The sequence below is a fragment of the Panthera tigris genome, chromosome A2 (genome assembly GCF_018350195.1).
Source record: "Panthera tigris isolate Pti1 chromosome A2, P.tigris_Pti1_mat1.1, whole genome shotgun sequence".
In the NCBI taxonomy this organism is placed as follows: Eukaryota; Metazoa; Chordata; class Mammalia; order Carnivora; family Felidae; genus Panthera; species Panthera tigris.
In genome coordinates, this window is record NC_056661.1 from 55,213,270 (window position 1) to 55,236,908 (window position 23,639).

Here is a 23,639-nt window from a genome sequence, read left to right on the forward strand (position 1 = left end):
AAGGCAAGAAAAATAAAAATAAAACATGATTGGAAAGGAAACTTACAAACTGTATTATTTCAGATGACAATGTTGTATATGGAAAAATCCAAATAATCTGCAAACTATTAGAATGAGTATATTTAGTAAGGTTGCTGAATATAATCAACATGTAAAAATCGATTGAATTTCTATATGCTAGCAATAGCCAGAAAATGAAAAACTTTAAATATCATTTATAATAATATTAAAATCATCTAATATTTATGAGTAAATCTAATGAAAGAGGTATAAGATCTCTATGCTAAAAACTACAGAACTTTGCAGATAAACTGAAGAAGGTCTAAGTGGAGAATTACACGATAGTCACTGATTGGCCAACTTAATATTAAGATATCAATTCTCCCCAAATAGATGTGTACAGTCAATGTAAGCCCAATGTAGATCAATATCTCAGCAGGTATTTTTGAGGAAACGCATGTTGATTTTAAAATCTATATGGAGATTCAAAGGACCTAGAATAGGTAAGGACGATCTCAAAAAAAAAAAAAAGTTGGGGGACTTAACACCACCAGATGTTAAGAGTTTTTATAAATCCACAGGCAGTAAGACAGTGTGGCACAGCATAATCCTGTCAGATGGGCCAGAATAAGGAGCCCAGAAAGAGACAAACACATATTCCTTCAGCTGATTTACAGTAAAGATGTACTACAATTCGGTGGGGGAAAGATGATCTTTTCATTGAGTAGCATTAGTCCAATTGGATTTCCATATGGGGGAAAAAAAACCTAACTCGTACCAAATACAAATATGAATTTGAGATGGATCATAGATCTAAAAATGATAAATCTTCTAGAAAAAAAAAAGATAGGAATATCTTCATGACCCTATAGGATAGGAAAAGATTTCCTAAACAAAACAGACTGACAAAAGATGTTTGCAGTATATGTATGAAAAGTAACTCATATCCAGAACTTTTATAAATTAACAAGAAAAAACAAACATCTCCATTTGTTTTAATGGGCAAAAACTTGCATAGGCACTGTACAAAAGACGATATCCGAAAGGCCAACAAGTGCAACAGCAACATGAGTCATCATGGAAATGCTGATTAAAATCTCAGTAGGACACTATCACCGCCCTCTCTCCCCCATGACTAGTGTGTATGTGCTGGACTCAGAGAGATCTCCCTTCGAGGGAGGGTTGGGGACCGGTCATAGGGAGTGCTGTCAGCTCCTTCAACACCTGCTTCTGCTCTGGAGAACTGCCTTGCCTGGGGCCATGGCCCTCCCGCAGCAGTCCACATCCAGGGACTGAGCGAGGCAGGGTTCTAGGTCTGCTGTTTCCACCAAAGTAGTCACTGGGGTGGGCAGTGCTCACCCCGGGGCTCCCTGCTGGGTTGACTGGGGCTCTGTTGGCCCGCACCGCAGATCAGCTTCTCTCCCTCTGTCCAGTTCTGCTCCTCCCCTTTCTTTTCACAGGTGCTGAGCCCTAACAGATACCTTGCAACCCCGACTCCATCACAGCACCTGCCTCTGAGAAGCCAACTGTGACAGTGAGGATGTAGATGGATATGAAGCAACTGGAACTCTCGATTATTGCTGTTTGGAGAGTAACCTAAAAGCACTTCAGAAAACTGTTTGGCAGCATCTATTAAAAGCAAAGATGCAGATACCCTATGACCTAGGAAATTCTCTTCTGGGTAGATACCCAACCAAAATCAGTGCTTATGTCCACGAAAGACTTGCTTGCAGAAGCTTTACTCATGACAGTCCAAACTGGAAACGGACGGGATGGTCACCAACAGGAGAATGGATGAGTACATGCTAAGTCTGGACAATGCCACATGGCACTGGAAGTTAAAAGAAAAAAGCTCTGCTAAATATGGGTGAATCTCATAGGCACTATGTTGAACTGAAGAAGCCAGACCTGAAGAGTGTATACTGTATGGCTCCATTTATGTGAAGTCTGAAACCATGGACAACCAATCTAAGATGATAGAAGTCAGGAGAGTGGACACTGGGGGTGCCTGGGCAGCTCAGTCAGTTAAGCATCTGACTTCGGCTCAGGTCATGATCTTGTGGTTTGTGAGTTCGAGCCCCGCGTTGGGCTCTGCGCTGACAGTAGGAGCCTGCTCTGGATTCTTTCTCTCCCTCTCTCTCTGCCCCTCCCCTGCACGAGCATGTGCTTGTGCGCTCTCTCTTTCTCTCTCGCTTTCTCAAAATAAATAAGGAAACTTTAAATAAAGGAAAGTGGACACTGATGCTGCAGGGAAGCTGCTGGGAGCTGGCAGTACCCCATTTTTTGATCTGGGTGGTGGCCACATAGATGTATACACATGCAAAAATCCATCATGCTCTACAGCTAAGATCTGTGCACTTTACCGAGTGTTATACCTTGATAAAAAAAAAAATAGGGTTAAAAACAAAGCAAAACAGAAGAAGTTCCAAGCTTTCATAACGACTCACATTTACTGAGAATATACTATGTTCTAGGACCCAGGCTCCACCTACAGACACACATTGACACACACAACACAGCCACACCAATACACATGTGCCAAACACACACACCAACATACACACACAGAGAAAAACCATAAAAAAAAAAAAATAAGATACAGCATGTGATACTTGGGAGAGGTTGGGGGCAGGTATTAGTGCAAATATTTGCATTGCTTATTTCAGTTTGCAAATCCTTTCAAGCTTCTTACTGTATTTCTTCCTCTCTACAGCCCGGGAGACCATCACGCTAATTCTGCCTGCTGAGAAACCATGCTCACTGTTGGGGAAGAAGGGATAACCAATTGCACATCGGCTCTTGTCCTCTGTTTTTGGAAAGTGAGGAAAATTGTGGTTTCTTTTCAGAGACTGGCAGGTTTAGAGCTCAGAGAAGCTTCGAATCACTAAGCTGGAAGAAGCACAGCCAGGTGAGGTATCTGAGGCACAGTAGGTGGCCCCAGGCCACACAATAAATGGGTGGTGGACCAGAAACCTGCTTAAAAATAAGATTTTAACTACCCCTAAGAGAGGCAATGCAATGGCATGAAACAAAAGTAGGGGTTGGAGTAGAAACAAAAACCAGCTCTTCTTCCTCCCCAGTTCTTCAAAGACCCACCTCCCTGTCGACTAGAACCCCCAGAGCAGCTCCTGTTAGAATAGACACTGAGTCCTGGCCTCCTTTCCTGCCAAAGGATTTCCAAAGATGCAAACAAGAACCACACTCAAGCATTCCTCCACCCACACTCAGAACCACATCCCAGCCAGAGAGAACGGAAGGGAACTCAGAACTCATTAGTGTCACCCCTGGGACCTAGGCAAAACACATTTCTAAAGGTCTAGGGCCTCAGATGGGGCCATCTGGGAACAAAAAGATGGAAAATCCCAGATCTCAGGGCTGGACTGTCAGGCAAGTGTCAGTCCATAGAAGGGGCTGCGGGCACAGCCATCCTGACACCAAAGTGAGGCATGGCCGACATGTGGTTAGGGCCGTCCTCAAAGGAAGCTGTCTTGGCAGTGGATGAGAGAAGTTCTAGCAAAATCCAGACTTGGTGCCATCCCCTAAGTCTTAAGTTGGGCTTCTTATGTGATGATTTAGTAGTTAATCCACTCAGCTGAGACCCTGGGCTTTCTGGCTGCCTGGAAGGAAGGGGGAGGAAGGAGGATCTTGGTCTTGGTGCTCGGCCCAAGTTCAATGACCATTGGGAAATTATGTAACAGACACACAACATGTCCGCCCACGGGTCTTTCCAGCACACCAACCTCAAGAGACCCTCCTACACCTTTGCTTAATTCAGTCTTAGCCCTGTACCTCTTGCCCAAGCAAGCTCCGTTTTCTTTCTTCTTCTTTTAAATTTTTATTTATTTTGAGACAGAGAGGGAGAGCACGATCAAGGGAGGGACAGAAAGAGAGGGACAGAGAGAATCCCGAGCAAGCTCCATGCTGTCAGCACAGAGTCCAACACAGAGCTCCACCTCACAACCATGAGGTCATGACCTGAGCTGAAATCAAGACTCAAACGCTTAACCAACTGAGCCACCCAGGTTTCCCTCAAGCTCCACTTTCTGAAATCTTCTGAGCCCACTGTGTGATTGATTTTCCCTTTTAGGACCATGTGTTCTGGCCAGCATTTCATTGCTTTCTGACCTGGGCTTCCTGATTTCACCACTCCTACCGTCCTGTATAACAGCACAATTCCCCAGGGGGCAGACAGTGCCCCTACCAGTTTCTGCCAGCCCTACAACCAGAACCTAATGGGGTTGGCTCAGGGGCTGGGGCCACTGTCCCAAACAAAACTGAAAGGTATAAGCATCTTGCAACACCCCTGAATGCTTCCTGGTAGGAAAAATGAACTGATGCATCAACGTGCCCAGTTGACTCATGCCTGTTGGGCACAAGTGTGGAAGACTGGAGGATGCTCATAATGACAGCAAGTCCCTGCCCTCTGGACACTCCCGTCCTTGGGGTGAGGCTGGTACACAAAGAAAGAATAATCACACAGCTTTTGGGGGACTTTCAGGGCTGTACAAGGAAGTCAGCACAAAGGCAGCAGGTTTTCATTGTCAGCAGGTCTTCATTGTCAGCTGGAGGTTGCAGAGGTTCAAGGACAAGTGTGGCATCCAGTGGTCCCTACAGGGAGGAGGCAGTGAGTGGTGATATCCAGCAAAAGGCAAAATGGCTACCTCACTAGGGCCACATATGGTAATCTACGTTCCTTTCCTTATCTCCCCCTGGGTGTCGGTCTCTCTCTCTCTCTCTCTCTCTCTCTCTCTCTCTTTCCCTCTCCTCTTCTCTCCTTCCTTCCCCCTTTCCCCCTTTCTGGGTCTCTGGCACTCCTTCTAGTCTCTCAGTCTCTCTCTTAGTCTCCTGCTGTCACTCTGTCTTTCTGTGACCCTCTCTCTGTCTCACTCTCTAGATCTCTGTCTCCTTGCCTTCTCTTTGCCTCCCTTTATCTGTCTCTCGTTTCTCTTTTCCTCTCTCTCTCCCTTCTTTTTGTGCATCTGCTTCTTCTTCCTGCCACCCACTGGCTTCCTCTGCTTTTACTCGGTCTCTACCCCTATGACTCTGCCTGGCCAGTGCCCAGATCTCTGCACTCCTATGCTAGTGCCCTTCTAGCTACAGGACACCAAAGGAACTCAGAAACGGGGAACAATTACCTATACTCTGTCCCAGAACCCTAAACACAAGAGAATTAGAAGGACTTCAGAGAGAATCTAATCCAACGCTTAAAAAAATTTAGGTATACTTTACATACAGTAAAATGCATGCATCTAAAATGCACAGCTTGATGGTTTTTACCTATATGTACATGCATGTAACTACAAGCCAGATCAAGATATAAAATAGTTACAGTTCCCCAGAAAGTTCCTTCACCTCGCTTTCCAGTCAATTCCCACTTCTCCAAAGGTGACTACTCATCTGAATCATTTCACTATAGTTTTGTTAAGCCATTCCAAAAATTCCTTTAAATAGAATCACACAGTATGTAGTCCTTTGAATCTGGCTTATCAGGTTCAGTACAATGTCTATGAGATTCACCTACATTGCTGTTTGCATCAGTAGTTCGATCCTTTTATTGCTGGGTTGCCAAATAGTATTCTGTTCTATGAATTACGGCTATCTCTCAATTGGTTTATTCATTCACCTGTTGATAGACATCTCGATTGTTTATAGTTTTTAGCTGTTAGAATACAGATGTTGTGAATGTTTATATAAAGTCTTTCTGTGGACATGGATTAGTCAACAAAGGGAATATTCTGGCACAAATGACTGAAAACTCCACTGATGGTCAAATCTTCGGGCATGGCTTGATTCAGGGACTCCCAGTCTCATCAGCCTCCACTCCATTTCTCCACTAGGCTTTTAACTTTACCTTTTTTGTATACACGAACCCATTCTCAGACTGTTTGCCCTCTCTCCATCCCACTTGTAACTCAACCTTTCACCACTGCTTATCCAATCAGCAAACATTTATGGGGCCAGCTCTGTGCCAAGCATTGAGCAATGTATGGGTAGGAAAACAATGGGTGAATGAGATCTATCCTTGTCCTTTGCCCTCATAAAAGGTCTAGTAGGAGAAATGGAAAGGTAGGGGCACATAAACCCACAAATAGCTGTATATAAGCCAGGAGCTCCAATTACAAAAAGGAATTCTTCAAAAGGAAGGGGAGAGATGTCAATGACTGTCCTATTTGGGGACACTGGGATATGGCCACAAAGGTTTGCATTGCTTTCAACTCTGTGGGCTTCTCTGTGAAGTCTCTCTGCTGCTGCCCAGATGAAATCTTCCAGACGTCAGATGTCCACACAGGGGCTGTTTGTTTGCCTCTGATCACAGACTTGTTTATGAAGCAAGGCTTGGGGAAACATTCCTTGTTCAAATAGATGATTAAAACCCTGCAGGAAAATTCTGTGTCCTTGAGGTTGGGGAACTCAATGTTCCACATCAGTGTTGGTCTTTCCTTAAGGACCTTCCGCTCAGCCATGAGGGCTGGTGGGATGGATTATTTATTGTCTGGATTAAATGTGTCCTCTGGCTATAAAACAGGAGCCAGAGTCCTGAGTGACACTTCCAGGGCAAGACCAATTTGTCCCCAAGAAGAGCTCTAAGGATTGTGGTCTCTCTCTCCTTTCTCTTTTGTCATTTCAGGACAGAGAGATTCTAAGTAAGCATGGATATTCTGCCCCAAGGGGTTTTCACTTATGGGCATCCATTCATTTTATATTCATTTTGTTTATGCCTGATACACACTAGGCATTGGGCCAGGCTCTGGGCACAACAGTGAGCAAGACAGACCCAGCAGAGCTCACAGTCTGGTGGAGGAGACAGATACCCATCAAATCATGACTCCTATATTACACATGCAAGTATAAACCATGGCAACTGCCACAGAAGAAAAGCATAGCGTTTTTGGTGGGTACTTCAGGGTGACCTGGTTTAGATTAAGGATTCAGAGACATCTGAGTTACAGAAATTTGAAGGATGAGCACAAGTGACACAGGAAGGAAAGGAAGGCAACAGCATAGCATGTACAAAGGCACTGAGGGAAGATGAATTAGGGCATGTCCAAGGGACCAAGAGAAATTGGTGGGTGGAGCAGAGTGAGAACGGGGGAGAAAGATTCAAGTAGATAGAGGGTCAATCGCACCTCAGACCCTGTGGAGTCTGAGGAGTCAGAGTTATTCTAAGGGTCATGGGTGCTATAAAAGGCATAAGGAGGTGGCTGACATTGTCCTCCTCCCTCCCTCAGGCTGTCTCTCTCCCTGACCCTTTCTGACCACTGCACTATCTTTCTAAAATAGTCATTATCCCACACTCTCAGCCTAGAATCTGTCAGTGGCTCTTCATAGTGGACATGAAGTCAAATCTCCTTAGCCAGGCTTAAGGTCTTTATAATTGGTCAAGACCTTGAAGAATAAATAAGTGAGTAGAAATTCACTGGAAGTCATTGTTGCCTTTTCTTCTTGTGAATAATGCCATGCCACGAGCTGCTTTTGGGAGTCATGAAGCCACCTTTTCTTCTATTCCCAACAGTGGTCTGAGCATGGATACTGCCCACCACCATGACCATCATCATCATCATCATCATCATCATCATCATCTCCATTAGTTAAACTGTGGTTACTGTGCTAAGCATTTTGCATGTTGTATTGCTTTATAATAAAACAGCTTAAAATCAGTGACTTATAACCACAATCATTTATTTAGCTCACAATTCTGTGGGCTGGTAGTATAGGCTGGGCTCAGTTAGGCAGTTCTTCTAGTATTGACTGGATCTGTGTGTGTCTGTGCTTAACTGCAGACCAGCAGGCTGGCTCTGCTTCTAGGGATTGACTGACTGCCAGCTGGGCTGATAGGGATGGCCAATCCTACATCTCTCATTATTCTTGAGCTTCTTCAAGCTCAAGATCAATATCCCCAGATTCAAGGCAAAGGAGAAAGAGACTCCCCCACTTGACAGGACGAATGATCATAGGGGAGGGTCCAGATTAGAAATTTCATTAGGACAAGGACTATTGTTCTCATTTTGATATTCCCCACAATTGGTACAATGTATGGCACATAGTGCATACATTCTCACCAAATGTTTGCTAATTTAGAGGTCCAAGGGGAACAATCATTGGCCCAAGGTCACACAAATTAGGACTAGACTCCCAGATTCCCCAACTTGCTTCCCATGGCAGTCTCATTATCTGGACCTCCTGCTGCCTGACTCCCCCAAAGTAGCCAAAAACAAACAAACAAACAAACAAACAAACAAACAAACAAACCCAACACGAGATTTGGGATGTGATTTTCTGTCTTCTTGACGGTGTCCCAAACCAGACACAGTCTCCAAAATGTACATCTTAGAATATCTGGCATCTGTATAGCATGTGGAAAGAGCACTGGGTCCAGACAGAGGCCCAAGTGTCTCACCCGCCTGATGTACGATCCCCGGCAAGTCGCTTAGGCAAGACCTACCTTTCTTCATCTGAAATGCAGGGCTATAAATCCCTGCCTGCATTCCAAGGCTATGTCAAAGATTAGAGGGGCTAATAGACATAAAGTATCTCAAAAGATTGTACCCACCTCAACTTACAGATCTCTCCAGGTTTGCTCCACTGCATTGGCTGTGGCACCACTCCAGTGCTCAGTGCTGGCCCCACTGCCAGTTCATCTCCCAACTGCTGTGGGCTCAGCCTCACACAGAGTCCTGTCTAGGCTTCAGCACAGCCTCCCCTCACCTTCACTGCAAGAAACACATGCCCTAGATGTCCTGGGCCAACCTAACTGGGCAACCAGAGGCTCTTGTTTCTAGACTCAGATGAAGAACTGTGCCCTGGGATGCCCATGCTATGCTCTGGGGTGTCAGATCTGGTTTCCCCAGCAGCTGTCCAAAGGGGCCACACAACACATTCAGGGGAGTTAAGGCTCCATGGGGGTAAATTTGAACCAAGAATGACAAGAGATGGAAAGCCATCAGTGGATAAATTCCTCTCCCTTCCTTAATCACATACCCTGCCAAGATGTTCCAGTTCCATATGGCTTCTCCAGAGACATTCCATGGCTGAGTGGCCTCCTGTGTTTTCTTGTGCTCGTGACTAGCTTTGCAATGTACCACCTTGTGTTTGTTTTCTCTCCTTCCCTGCTTCCCTTCCAGTTTTTCCTCAATCTGTATTCCCCACCCCTACCCTGCAATGAAACATCAGTAGCTAAGTTATGCCTCCACCTCTTTTGTCTGGGCAGCCCAAGCCTAAGATGAAGAGAAGAAATAGAGAAAGTTGCCAAATCACAACCACTCAAAACTCATAATTGGTGTTGGTGAGGATACAGAGTCACTGGGACTCTTGTACGATGCTGGTGGAAATGTAAAGTGCAACAACCACTAGAGAATAGTTTGGCAGTTTCTTAAAAAGTTAAATACACACCTATGTGGCACCTGGGTGGCTCAGTCGGTTAAGAGTCTGACTCTTAATTTTGGCTCAGGTCACAATCTCATGGTTTGTGAGTTCAAGCCCCGCATTGGGCTCTGTGCTGATGGTGCAGAGCCTGCTTGGGATTCTCACTTTCTCCCTCTCTCTCTGCCCCTCCCCTGCTCATGCTCTCTCTCTCTCTCTCTCTCTCTCAAAATAAATAAATAGACTTACAAAAAAAGAAAACAATTAAACAGAATTTCTAAAAAAAAAAAAAGGTAAATATACACTTATGTGACCTAATATATTCCTAAGTTACATATGTCCACACAAAGACTTCTATATGAATGTTTAGAGCACCTGTATTTAAATAGTCCCCAACTGAAAACAACCCAAATGTCACTCAACTGGTAAATATATAGATAAATTGTGGTGTATTCATACAATGGAATTCTACTCAGCAATAAAAATGAATGAACTATTGATACACATAACATGGGTGTATTTCAAAACAAGTAGGTTGAGTGAAGGAAGCCAAACGGAGAAAGAGTACATACTGTTTGATTCCATTTACATAAATTCTAGAATATGCAAACTAATCTATAATAGGAGAAAGCAGGTCAGGGTTGCCTGGGGACAAGAGTGGAGGAGGGGTGGACTGCAAAGGGGCACAAGGAAATTTTGGGAGGGGGTGTCACCCACCTGATATACGATCCTGGACAAGTCTCTTGGGTAAGATCTAAGGTCATGTTGATTGGGGTGACAGTTTCATAGGCACATCTTAATAAAGATGTAAAAAGAAAAAAAAAAAGAAATTACCAGCCCCATAAGTGAACTCAACCAAATCCTTAGAGAAACGATAACTTCAGTGCTATTTAAAGCATTTCAGTGCACAGAGAAAAAAGGAAAGCTTCCAAGTTCCTTTTATGAAACCAGCATAACTTTGATACCAAAAACCTGGCAAAAATAGCACATTAATGAAGAGTTTGCTGCTCTGTGCACACTTGTGGAGTTATTATTAACTCTGTAAATCAGCTATACTGCATCTGACCTAGTTTCCAGATTTTTATCTTTGGTTTTCAGAAATTTAATTATAGTGAGTCTTTGTGCAGATTTCTTCGGGCTTATCCTGCTTGGGGAAATTATCAACCACATAAAATGGGAAAAAGAGGCACACTGGCCTCTAAGACAGATGATAATGAGAAGGTTTCTAACTAGAGGGGTCCAGGACCAGGGGAAGAGCTCACACACCCCAGCGTGGTCTCCTTGATGACCCTCCTGGAACACCTACCCTCACCTTGACTCACCCCTGCTCTCCATGCCCATGGCTCCCACCTTAGCTTGTACTCTTCATCACCTCCTGCCTTTTTTCTACAAATCTCCAGCGGTCTCTGAGTGTCCTCTCCTTGCAATCCATCCTCCATAATGTGCAGAGAGCTACTTATGTCACATAGCTATGATCCTGTCACTGCCCTCCTCACTTCCTTTCACAGACTCTGCTCCTCCCGGGCCCATAGGGCAAGGTGCAAACTTCAGTGCATAGCTTCATTCTCCACAACACTCTCACTCAGCATTATATATAATGTTCCAACCAATGTTCTGATCATGCCAAAGAATTCCACTACATGCCTCTGCATCTTTGCAATGCTATTCCCTCTACCTGGGTGGTCTTCCCTCCCTCTCATCAGCCGAAAGCAGGTCTGCTCCCCATATCTGAATTGTGCCTCCATCGCCTAACTCAGGATAAGACCTGGCACTGGGAAGATAACATCAAAGATTTGTAGGGAAGAAGTGCTGCCGGATCTCACTCTGTGTGTCTCTTTGTTTGGTTGGTCCTGATCTACAGCCTTCATAACACAACCGTAATCATAAGGGTAGCACCTTCTGGAATTCTGGGAGTCATCCAGCAAATGATCAAACCTCAGGGGGTCATGTGAACCTCCCAAATTTGCAGCTAGTTGGTTAAAATAATGGATGACTGGGGGGCCCATCTGAAGTGAGGACAGTCTCATTGGAGGCTGTGCCCTTAACCTGTGGAGTCTGTGATAAACTCTAGGTAGTTAGTACCAGAAGAGCATTGTGACATCGCAAAAGGCATTAAAATTTCTCAGTGAAAAAAAGGACGTAGAAAGAAACCACATCCTTATAATAGAATGCCAACTGATAGATGTAAAATACATTGTTGAAATGAGAAAATAACCTTTTTGCAAGCATCACAGTAGCAAGTGATTCAGGCAATGGATGCTAAAACTTATGGGTGAATATTTGATGAGGTAGAGGATATTTATATCGTCTGAAAGTATCACTCCAAAAATTATCTACTAATACAAAAGAGAAGATACTAACTTTATGGAAGAGAAACCTGGAACACACCATTTTAACCAAGAAATAAAAGTTAACATCGCCGACAATAGAACAAACTATCATTAAGGGCCTCTTGATAAGATGCATAGAGAGGGACACAATATCACTTTGGTGATATTCCTGTTAAAAAGCATTATCTGAGTCTGATCAGGAGGAAAGATCAGACAAACTCAGATTGGGGGACATTTTGTAAAACACCTTGGCCTGTACTGTTTAACAATGTTAAAATCAGGAAAGACAAATAAAGGCTGAGGAATGGCTCCAGATTACAGAAAACTAAAGAGACATGAAAACTAAATACAATTTATGATTCCAGAATGAATACTGGACCAGAAAAACAAATATTACTGGGACAATTGGCAATATTTGCACAATGGTTTGTAGATTGGATAATATTATTGAAACAATGCTAATTGTACTGTGGTTATGCAAAAGAATTCTCTTGTTCTTAGAAAATAGACACTGAAATATTTAGGAGTACAGAGTAAAGAGACTGGGAGAACAAGAGAAAGGGATGAAAGAAATAGGGCAACATGGAAACATTTGGTGAATCTGGGTGAAGGGAATATGGGAGTTCCTTGTTACTATTCTTGCAACTTTTTGTTAGTATGAAATTACTTTAAAATATAAAACTGAGGGTGCCTGGATGGCTCAGTTGGTTAAGCACCCAACTCTTGATTTCCGCTCAGGTCATGATCCCATGGTTCATGGGTTCTAGCTGGAGTCGGGCTCCCCACTGATAGCACAGAACCTGCTTGGGATTCTCTCTCTCCCTCTCTCTCTCTGCCCCTCTCCCTGCTTGTGCTCTCTCTCTCAAAATAAATAAATAAACATTTAAAAAATAAAATATAAAACTGAAAAAACTATGTTTAATGTTATTCTATTTTACTTTAAAATCAGATACACATATATTTACACATGTGCATATAATATATTCAAAATAAAAGACTACAAGATATAAACCAAAAAGTTAATAGTTCTTTTCTCTGGTGGTGAGATTTAGGTTAGCTTCTTCTTTTTCCTCAACATTAGTTTCTCATTTTTCCTAGAATAGTTGTTAACTCTTCATAATGACAACAACAAAAGAAATAATAAAGGTTGGACACATGATGAAAAAAATCACTCTTCAAACACCAAAAACACTCCTGAAGAAAGAACAAATGACTCATTCCCTGTCTCCCTGCCTCCCTGCCCCCCATTATCCATGTTGTGTTCCTGTCTGTAAACCATGGTTGTCTCTGTCCATGTTCAGGAGGCCCCTTGGGGCAGACAGTACCCACGTGATCTTCCAGGGGACCTCACAGTGCTGTTACAACAGCCCCATGTGATGTGGGCACAGATGACCCAAGCTCAGACAGGAATCAAAATGTCCTAGAAAGAAACTTAGAGCAGAAGAAGCTGGTGACTAGGAAACAGTAATGGGGACAAACAAAAAAGCCCCAACAACAAAGCCTACTCTCTCTAGACCAATGACCAGAGAAAGGGAAGCTTAGCAAGACAGAAAACTTTTAGACAATTACTGCTCTACCCTAGTTAAACATCACAGAAACCATACCAGAAAAGGGTAAAAGGGAGCTAGACTTTGACATTTGCAAGGCTGTAACAAGGCATCCCAACATCCCTGCTGGGGTGGTGTCAGAGAAGGGCAAGCAGGGATCTGGGACTTTCATCTCTGCTGGCCATTAATGCCTCCCTGCTGCCACTGCAGTAGGGAGCCTGGAATTCTACCTCCATCTTGGACTAATAAGGTATTCCTCCCACTCCCCACTGGGGTGGTGTCAAAGGACTTCTAGTGGGAGTCAAGGCTTTCACCATCTCCCAGCAGTAATGGAGAGTGTCAATAGAGACCCATGGGGAGCCAGGATTCTCAGCTCAACCCAGCAGTAATGAGGAACCTCCCCCCTTGGGTTTCAATAGAGGCTGAGTGGGAAACCCAGACTTCTAGCTCCTATTGTCAGTAATGAGGATTTGCCACCACCCACCCCCTTCTCCTGTGGAAATGGTGTCAAAGAAACCCAGCTAAACAGGAGGTTTAAATAATACAAAAATATCCAGGTTTCAATAGGAAATCACTCATTATACCAAGAGACAGGATGATTTCAGATTGAATGAATAAAAAAAAATCAGTAGATGCTAACACAAAGATGAGACAGATGTTAGAATTACCTGACAAAAGTCTGAAAACAGCCATCATTAAAAATGTTTCAACAAGCAATTATGAATAAACTTGAAATAACTGAAATAAATAAAAAGCCTCAACAAAGCAATAGAGAATATAAAGGAAACCCAATGGAAATTTTAGAAATTTAAGTCCTAAACACAATAAAATAACCTAAATAAAAGTTCAGAAGGTGGACTCGGCAGAGAATGGAGGGGACAGAGGAAAGAATCAGTGAACCGGAAGATAGAACCATAGAAATTACCCAATTTGAACAGCAGAGAGAAAACAAACAGGAAAAGAAAAGAGGACAGAGCATCAGGGCTCTGTGGGACTATAACAAAAGATCCAACCTTTGTGTCATCAGAGTTCCAGAAGGGGCGGAGCAAGGGCATGGGGCTCAATAAGCACTAGAAGAAATGAGGGGACATTATGAACTTAAACATTTGTTAAGAGGGCAGGTCTCACGTTATGTGTTCTTACCACAAAACAAACAGGTAGACAAACAAATCAACACAAAGGGACATAGGGAAATTTTTAGAAGTGATCAATATGTTTATTACCTTGATTAGGGTGATGGTAATGTGAGTGTATACATATGTCCAAACTCACCAAATTATACACGTTAATTATGTGCAGGGTTTTTGTATATCAATCATGCCTAAATAAAGTGGAAAGAAAGAAAAGAAATAACAGCTGAAAACTTCACAAGTTTGTCAAGAGAAGTAAGCCTACAGATTTAAAAAGCTTAGGCTATGTCAAATAAGATAAATCCAAAGAAATCCACAATAAGATACATCACAATTAAACTTATGAAAACTAAAAACAAAGAAAAACATCTTAAAAACCATCAGAGAAAAACTATACTTTACCTATAAAGAAGAAGGAATTCGAAGACAGCAGTTTTCTCATCAGAAACAATGGAAGTCAGACAAACAGGGTAGTATTTTTCAAGAGCTGAAAGAAAACAACCATCAACCCAGAATCCTGTAGCCAGTAAAAGTATTCTTTAGGAATAAAGAGGATATCGAGTAATTCTCAGATGAAGGGAAACTAAGAGATTTGTCACCAGCATATTTACCTTAAGAGAATGGCTAAAAGAAGTCCTCTAAACAGAAAGGTAATAAGAATAATAATAAAAATCACTTTGAAACATCAGGAAAAAAAAAAGAAAGCACACAGTAAGCAGAAATATGAGTAAATAAAATAGGCTTTCCTTCTTCTCTGGAGTTTCCCAAATTATGTCTGGTGGGTGAAGCATAAATTATAACACTGGTTGCTATGGTTCTACATGTATACAGAAGAAACATCTTAGACAGTTATGTTATATATATTATATAATATTTATATTATAAATAAATGGGGCGAAGAGACATAAAGGGCACTAAGGTTTATATACTTCAACTAGTAAAATGATGACATCAATAGACTGATAAGTTTTGTGTGTACAATTCAACACTTACAACAACCAATAAAAAAATCTATACAGGGATATACTCAGAAACACTATCGATAAATCAATATGGAATTCTAAAAAAAATGTTCAAGTAAGCCACCGGCAGGTAACAAAGAGCAAACAAGGGGCGCCTGGGTGGCTCAGTCAGTTAAGCGTCCGACTTCGGCTCAGGTCATGATCTCACGGTTCGTGAGTTCCAGCTCCGTGTCGGGCTCTGTGCTGACAGCTCAGAGCCTGGGGCCTGCCTCGGATTCTGTGTCTCCCTCTCTCTCTGCCCCTCCCCTGCTCATGCTCTTTCTCTGTCTCTCAATAATAAATAAATGTTAAAAAAAAATTTTAAGAAACAGCAAACAAATAAATTGAAAACAGAAAATAAACAAAAAATAAAATGGCAGACCTAAGCCCTATAATATCATCATTTACATTAAATTTAAATGACCTAACTATACAAATTAACAGAGACTGGCAGAGTAGATTAAAAAACAGAAACCAACTCTATGCTGTCTATAAGAAATTCACTTCAAATATAATGGTATAGTCAAGTTGAAAGCAAAAGAGTGGAAAAAGATACAACATGAAAACATTACTTAAACCAACGCAGGAGTGTCTATATTGATGTCTCGTAAAGTAGACTCCAGGAGAAAGGAAATTACCAGAAACAGAGTGGGACATTATATAATGATAAAAGAATCAATCCACCTAGAAGGCACAGCAACCCTAAATGTGTACGTACCAAATGAGAGCTGCAAAATATGTAAAGCAAAATATGATAGAACTGAAAAGAGAAATAGACAAATTCATAATTATAGTTGGAGTTTTCAACAGCCCTCTTTCAATGATGGCTAGACAGCTAAACAGAAAATCAGCAAGGATGTAGAAGAATGCTACATCACACCAACCAACACTCCGCCACCACCAGCAGAATACACATTATTTTCAAGTACCCATGGAACATATATCAAGATAGATTATATCCTGGGCCATAAAAAACTCAACAAATTTAAAAGAATTGACATGATGCAGAATATATTCCCTGACCGCAGTGGAATCAACTACAAATCTGTAACAGAAAAATAACATGAACAGCTCCAGACACTTGGAAACTAAAAATCACATTCCCAGGCAATCCATGGGTTAAAGAGAAGTCTCTAGGGTAATAAAAGTACATTGACCTGAATGAAAAAAAACACGACATATCAAAATTTATGGGAAAGAGTTAACACAGTGCTGAGAAGGAAATTCGTAGAATTAAATGCATCACTTACAAAAGAGGAAAAATCTCCAATCAATAATCTAAGCTTCCATGTCAAGAACTTAGGAAAAAGAGCAAAGAAAAGCAAACCAGAAAGAATAAATTAGTAAGTAGCAGACATCAAAGAGATTAAAAATAGAGAAAATCGATATCACATTTCTTGATGTCAAACTATATTACAAAATTACAGTGTCAAAACAGTATGGTGTAAGCATAAAAACAGACACGTATGTCAATGGAACAAAACAGAAAGCCAGGGAATAAACCCATGTATATATGGTCAATTAATTTATGACAAAAGAGCCAAGGATATACAATGAGGAAAGGACACTCTCTTCAATAAATGGGGTTGGGAAAACTGGACAGCCACATGCAAAAGAGTGAATCAGGACCCCCATTTTATATCATGGACAAAAATCAACTCAAAATGAATGAAAGACTTGAGTGTAAGACTTAAAACTATAAAATTCATAGAAAAAAAACATAGGGGGTAAGCTCCTTGGCATCAGTCTTGGCAATGATGTTTTATATTTGACACCAAAAGCAAAGATAAACTAGTGGAGCTACCTCACACTAAAAAGCTTCTGCACAGCACAGGAAACCATCAAAAAGTAGAAAGGCAACCTATCAAATGGGAGAAAAAAATTAGCAAATCATATCATCTGATAAGGGGTTCATATCCAAAATAAACAAAGAACTCACACAAGTCAATAGCAAAAAAAGCAATCAGATTTCAAAATAGGAAGAAGACCTGAATAGACAGACATTTTTCCAAAGAAGACATACAAATGACCAACAGACACATGAAAAGGTGCTCAACATTAGTAATGACCAAGGAAATGCAAATCAAAACTACAGTGAGATGTCACTTCCCACCCGTCAGAACAGTTAGAATCAAAAAGAGAAGAAGTAACAAGTGTTGGCGAGGATGTGGAGAAAAGGGAACCCTCATGCACTGTAGGTGGGAATGTGAACTGGGGCAGCCACTGTGGAAAACAGTATGGAGGTTCTTCAAAAAATTAAAAATACAACTACCATGTGATCCAGCAATTCCACTTCTGAGTATATATCTGAAGGAAATGAAACCATTCTCAAAGAGATATATGCACTCCCATGTTCATTACAGTATTATATACAACAGCCAAGATATGAAGATAACCAAGTGTCTGTCAATGGATGAATGGACAAAGAACACGTGGTTTACACACACACACACACACACACACACACGCACAGTATATATGTATATATATGTATAAAATGTGATATACACCCACATACAATGGAATATTGTTTAGCTATAAAAAAGAAGGAAATACTGTCATTTGCAACAACATAGATGGACTTTGAGGGAATTATGCTATGTGAAATAAGTCAGACAGAGAGAAAAATATCATATGATTTCACTTGTATGAGGAATTTGGAACTTATAAAAAACCAAACCCATAGAAACAGAGAACACATTGGTAGTTGCCAGCATAGGGAGTAGGGAAATGGGTGAAGATGGTCAAAAAGTACAAACTTCCAGTTCTAAGATAAGTTCTGGGGATGTAATATACAGCATGGTGACTATAGTTAACATTACTGTATTGTTTGTTTGAAAATTGCTAAGAGAGTAGATCTAAAGTTCTTATCACAAGAAAAAAATTAAAACTATGTGAGATGATGGGCATTAACTAAACTTATCGTGGGGGTCATTTTACTATATATCCATACATCATATCATTATGTTGAACACCTCAAACCTACATAATGTTATATGTCAATTATATCTCAATAAAACTCAGGGCGGGGGAAAACATTTAAAAATAGAGAAAATCAGTGAAACAAGGACCTGGTTCTTTGAATAAGATAAATAAAATTGCCAAGTCTCCAGCAAGACTGACAGAGGAAAAATAGACACAAATTATCAACATTAGGAAACCGAGGATAATACGACATTCCCCACCCTCATCAAAAGAATAAGGGAATAGTACAATTTACATACATAAGTTAGACCATGGACCAATTTCTTGTAAAACACAAACTACTACAACTCATTCAATATGAAATAATTTCAATAGCCCTATAACTATTAAGGAAATCCAATATATAATTTTTTAAAGTCTCAAAAAAAAAAAAAAACCAACTCCAGGCTCAGATAATTTTATTGGAGAAACTACTAAACATTCAAAGAAGAATCAATACCAATTCTACACAGTCTCCCTGAAAATAGAAGAGGTGTGTATCAGTCAGAATTCAGTCAGTGAAATAGAATCCAACAAATATATAGATTTATTGCAAGGAATTGGCCTATGCTGCTGTGGTGGCTGGCTAGGCACTCCAACACCCAGAGGGTGGCAGCCAGTAAGGGCAGGCTGGAACTCTTGGCCATGACATGATGCTGCAGTCCACAGGCAGAATTTCAGGGAAACCACTGGTTCTGCTTCTATAAACAGTTCAGTTGATTGAATTAGGCCTACCCAGATAATCTAAAATAATCTCCTTTGCTTAAAGTCAACTGAATGAATTATGAATGATAATCAATCTATAAAATACCTCCACAGCAACACTTAGATTGTGTTTAATGGAATAACTGGGGACTATAGCCTAGCCAAGCTGACAGATAAGACTGACCATCACAGTCATGCCTTGTCAACTTGGCACCCATACATATTTCCTTAAACCATATACAATCTCCAAAAAAAGAAGAGCTACATCATAGCTTCACGTAACATGATATAACTATTCTTTTTAAAAAATGTTTATTTAATTTGGAATGCAGGCTGGTGCAGGCACTCTGGAAAACAGTATGGAGGTTCCTCAAGAAACTAAAAATAGAACTACCCTACAACCCAGAAATTGCACTACCAGGCATTTATCCAAGGGATACAGCTATGCTGTTTCGAAGGGCCACATTCACCCCAATGTTTCTAGCAGCACTATCAACAATAGCCAAAATACAGAAAGAACCCAAATGTCCATCAATGGATGAATGGATAAAGAAGATGTGGTATATATATACAATGGAGTATTACTCGGCAATCAAAAAGAATGAAATCTTGCTATTTGCAACTACATGGATGGAACTGGAGGGTATTATGCTAACTGAAATTAGTCAGTCAGAGAAAGACAAAAATCATATGACTTCACTCATATGAGGACTTTAAGAGACAAAACAGATGAACATAAGGGAAGGGAAACAAAAATAATATAAAAACAGGGAAGGGGGACAAAACAGAAGAGACTCATAAATATGGAGAACAAACTGAGGCTTATGGGAGGGGTGGTGGGAGGGGGGATGGGCTAAATAGGTAAGGAGCACTAAGGAATCTTCTCCTGAAATCATTGTTGCACTATATGCTAATTTAGATGTAAATTTAAAAAAATAAAAAATAAAACAAGTTAAAAGAAAAAAATTAAAATGTTTATTTATTTATTTTGAGAGAGAGAGCATGCACATACAAACTGGGGAGGGGCAGAGAAAGAGAGAGGGAGAGAGAGAATCCCAAGCAGGCTCCATTCTGTCAGTGCAGAGCCCAACACAGGGCTCAATCTCACAACCATGAGATCATACTCTGAGCCGAAATCAAGAGTCAGACACTGGTGGACAGAGCCACCAGGTGCCCTGATATAACTGTTTCATATACAACTGAAAATATACTGTTTCCCCCGAAGAAAATACAAAGTCATTGAGTGATGTTTTCTCCCCCTTGATACCCTGTAACTTAAATACTGTAATATAAAGTTAACTATTATTAATACGTCTTATGTTAGATGATAAGTGGACAAAGGAGGTGGACCCATGCTGAAACAAAAATATTTGCTTAAGATCTACACAAACATATTCATAACAAAATAATGAAGAAATACTCATAACTATTATATCCCCCATTTCCACAACTGGTCAGCTGATTGTAGTTGGTGTTCATAACTATGTACTTCTACTACCCATTCCATAGTCCATTTGCCCTCGGCTGGTCATGTTTCTTTATCAAGGTTTGGGTGACCCAAACCTTCATTCCTGAATGGTCTGGGCCACTGATAGTTCTGCCTGAATTGGATTGTTGTCACTTTCCATTTACTTTAATTACATGATATTAGGAGACAGCCTAATGGATCTCTTGCATTCCAGACATACTTTTCCTTGTATTATGCAATGGCCATATTTTGTATACCTGTAGTGCCACATTATACCATGGTCTACCAGCATCCTCTACCACTGAAAATACTCATTAGTGTTCTTAACTGTAATCACATCAGAGAACCAACTTTGGAAAAACCAGAACCAATTCAAAAAACTCTTCCTTCAGATTGCATTTTCCCAGAACTACTTCTGGTACCAAAGTCTGTTTCGGTTAGGGTTCAACCAGAGAAACAGAACCATACATTTATGTCTTTCTGTATGAATGCATATGGATTTAGTGCAAGGAATTGGCTCACACATCTGTGGAGGCTGTCTAGGCAAATCTGGAATCTGTAGGTCAGGCTGTCAGCATTTGGGCACAAACTGAAGCTGCAGTCCCCGGCAGAATTTCCTCTCCTTCGAAGACACCTCAGCTCTGCTTTTAAGGCCTTTCAACTGATTGAAACAGGATGCCAAAGATGATCTAGGATCATCTCCTTTACTTAAAGTCATCGGATTATGAATGTTAATCAGATCCACAAAATTTCTTCACAGCATGGGGCACCTGGGTGGATCAGTCAGTTAAGCATCCGACTCTTGATGTCAGCTCAGATCAGAACAGTTCATGAGTTCAAGGCCTGCATCAGGCCCTGAGCTGATGGCATGGAGCCTGCATGGGATTGTCTTTCTCTCCCTCTTTCTGTACCCCCCCTCCCCCAAGCTCTTGAACTCTCTCTGTCTCAAAATAAATAAACTTAAAACAGTATCTTCACAGGAACACCTAATGTTCAAATAACTAGGTACTGCAGCCTAACCAAGCTAACACATAAAACTGATCATCACAAAGAGGTAACTCTTCTCAATTCATTTTTTAAAGCTAGTATGACCCTGATGCCAAACCAGGCAAAGACAGTACAAAAATGTCCTGGGAAGAGCAGGAGCCCCATGGGGTTGGACTCCATCCACAAGCAACTTCAAGAGCAGAGTCATATTTTTCACCTGACCATTTGGCTGCCCAGTTTCCACTTCATGGAGGAAGATTCAGCACATTACATCAGTTTCAAATTACTTGTGACTAGTTTGGTAACTCCATGTTATGAATAAGAGGATTCCCTTGTGTGCATGCGTGCGTGCGTGCGTGTGTGTGTGTGTGTGTGCACGTGTGCTCATTTGTTAATTCCAGTTAACATTTATTATGCTGTTTGTCATGCACTGGATGAAGGAATTTAATGTCATAAGATTGTTTTATCCTCCCAGGAATTTGACACAGTGGATACCCTTGGCTCTATTTACAAGTGAGGAAACTGAGACTCAGCAAGGTTATATCAGCAGGCCTGAGGATGCTCACCTGGTGGGTTTTGATTTGACCCCAAAGCCTCTCCTCTTCACCTCTACAATAGCACTTGATTCCAAGGCTGTAGACTGTCACCTGAACTTGGGCATCTAGGAGTTCTGCCAGGTCTAAGTTCCTTGAATCTCTGGGAAAGGTGCCCAGAGCTTTAAGTTGGCCAAGAAACACTGTCAATAATCTGTCCCAAGGTTCTCAGTCTTCCCCTAGGCCTTTGCTCATGACACTTCCTCCTACTTTCCAGGGGCTGGGCAGTGGTAACAGTGCAGGCTCCAGAATCAGTCAGAATCCTAGTTGTGTGGCCTGAGTCAGGTGGCTTCACTTCAATAAATGGACTACTTATTCATAAAATGGGGAAAATAGTCTTTATCTCACTGGATGTGGTGGAAATTAAATGCTACGGCGCAGGATGCCTCAATATGAAATGTGCCTACAAGTTACCTGACCAACTTGTTAAAATGCGGATTTGGATTCAGCAGGTCTCAAGAGGAGCTGGAGACTCTACATTTCTGATATGCTCCCAGGTGATGCCTTTGCAGCTGGTCCATGGACCACATTTTGAGTAGCAAGGGGATTGTCCATGTGATGCACTTTATGCAATTATGTATTAAATGCCCCACAATAAAGATAATAAAAATTCACCTGCTCTGGAAACCCAACCCAGGTATCTTGCCCTGTTCTCATAGGTTTCTCTGATTAAAGGAAACATACCAGTTCACTAGAAGGGACAAGTTTGTTTTCCTTGGCACTGACTTCTGAGAGAAATTTATCACCTAGATCCTCATATAAGGGACTCTGATAGAATGAAGGATCATGTCTTCTAGAAACAATCCTGCTGCAGGAGCCAGAAATGTATAAGCAAAGAAAACTTGCCAGCCCCTGGTTGTAGGCCCAGCTCTGTCTGCGCGACCCCTGGCGGAGAGCTCTGCCTCTCTGACGTTTGATTTTCCTACTGGCTGGCACAGAGTACAGGCTTCAGGATGGCGGCTATGCTGCTCTTCTGCTCTCTGGCCTGTAATGCAGGCCTGCCAGTACCCTCATCGTAAGATCGTTGGGAGGGCCGTGGATAGCGTATGTCAATGGTTAACACATACTCTGGGTCAAGAATTTCAGGTTGACCCATAAGAAATTGCTGACAGTAACATTTTTTTGACCTGTAAAAATGGCTTGAATTATTATGTGGGATCCTTACAACAAACCTTTGAGGCAGCTATGATTTTTATCATCGTCTCCCCTAAACTACAGATGAGAAAATTGAGGTCCTGCCCAGGATCACATGGCTTGCTATGGGCAGAGCCAGGATTTAGTGCAGGCAGGCTGGCTGCAGTCTCATGCTTGCTCTGCTACACAGCCCCACCTTTCCTCTAAGGGGGCCACAAACAAGGCCCTGAATGTGCATTTCCTCCCACTCCAGCTGTGTCTAATGCAGACCCCTATAAAAGCCAAAGGCCCATAGCTAATTGTCCTTTTCTGGCAGCATTTCTGTAAGGAGCTGAGCCAATTCATTCTGGGAATGCTGCTTTCTGGTGATCTGGCTGGAGCTTAAGAAGCCGAAGAGGGAAGCAAGCTTGGCTTGGCCTT

At 41.5% G+C, this 23,639-nt stretch overlaps 1 protein-coding gene across 3 annotated transcripts in view; it reads right to left on the minus strand.

The window, feature by feature from the left end:
• Window positions 1-4,015: 4,015 nt before the first annotated feature.
• Window positions 4,016-23,639, minus strand: part of LSM3 (LSM3 homolog, U6 small nuclear RNA and mRNA degradation associated) — a 63,251-nt gene continuing 43,627 nt past the window's right edge. Inside the window, exons 6-7 of one of the 3 annotated variants that reach the window (XM_042979592.1) lie at window positions 10,078-10,155; window positions 4,016-4,608 (exon numbers count right to left, since the gene is read on the minus strand). In XM_042979592.1, the coding sequence (XP_042835526.1) occupies window positions 10,121-10,155 (35 nt within the window). In that variant the 3' untranslated portion in view covers window positions 4,016-4,608; window positions 10,078-10,120. Of the gene's footprint in view, window positions 4,609-10,077; window positions 10,156-14,803; window positions 14,855-23,639 lie in introns of those variants that run through there. The other 2 variants (XM_042979591.1, XM_042979593.1) reach the window with 2 other exon arrangements.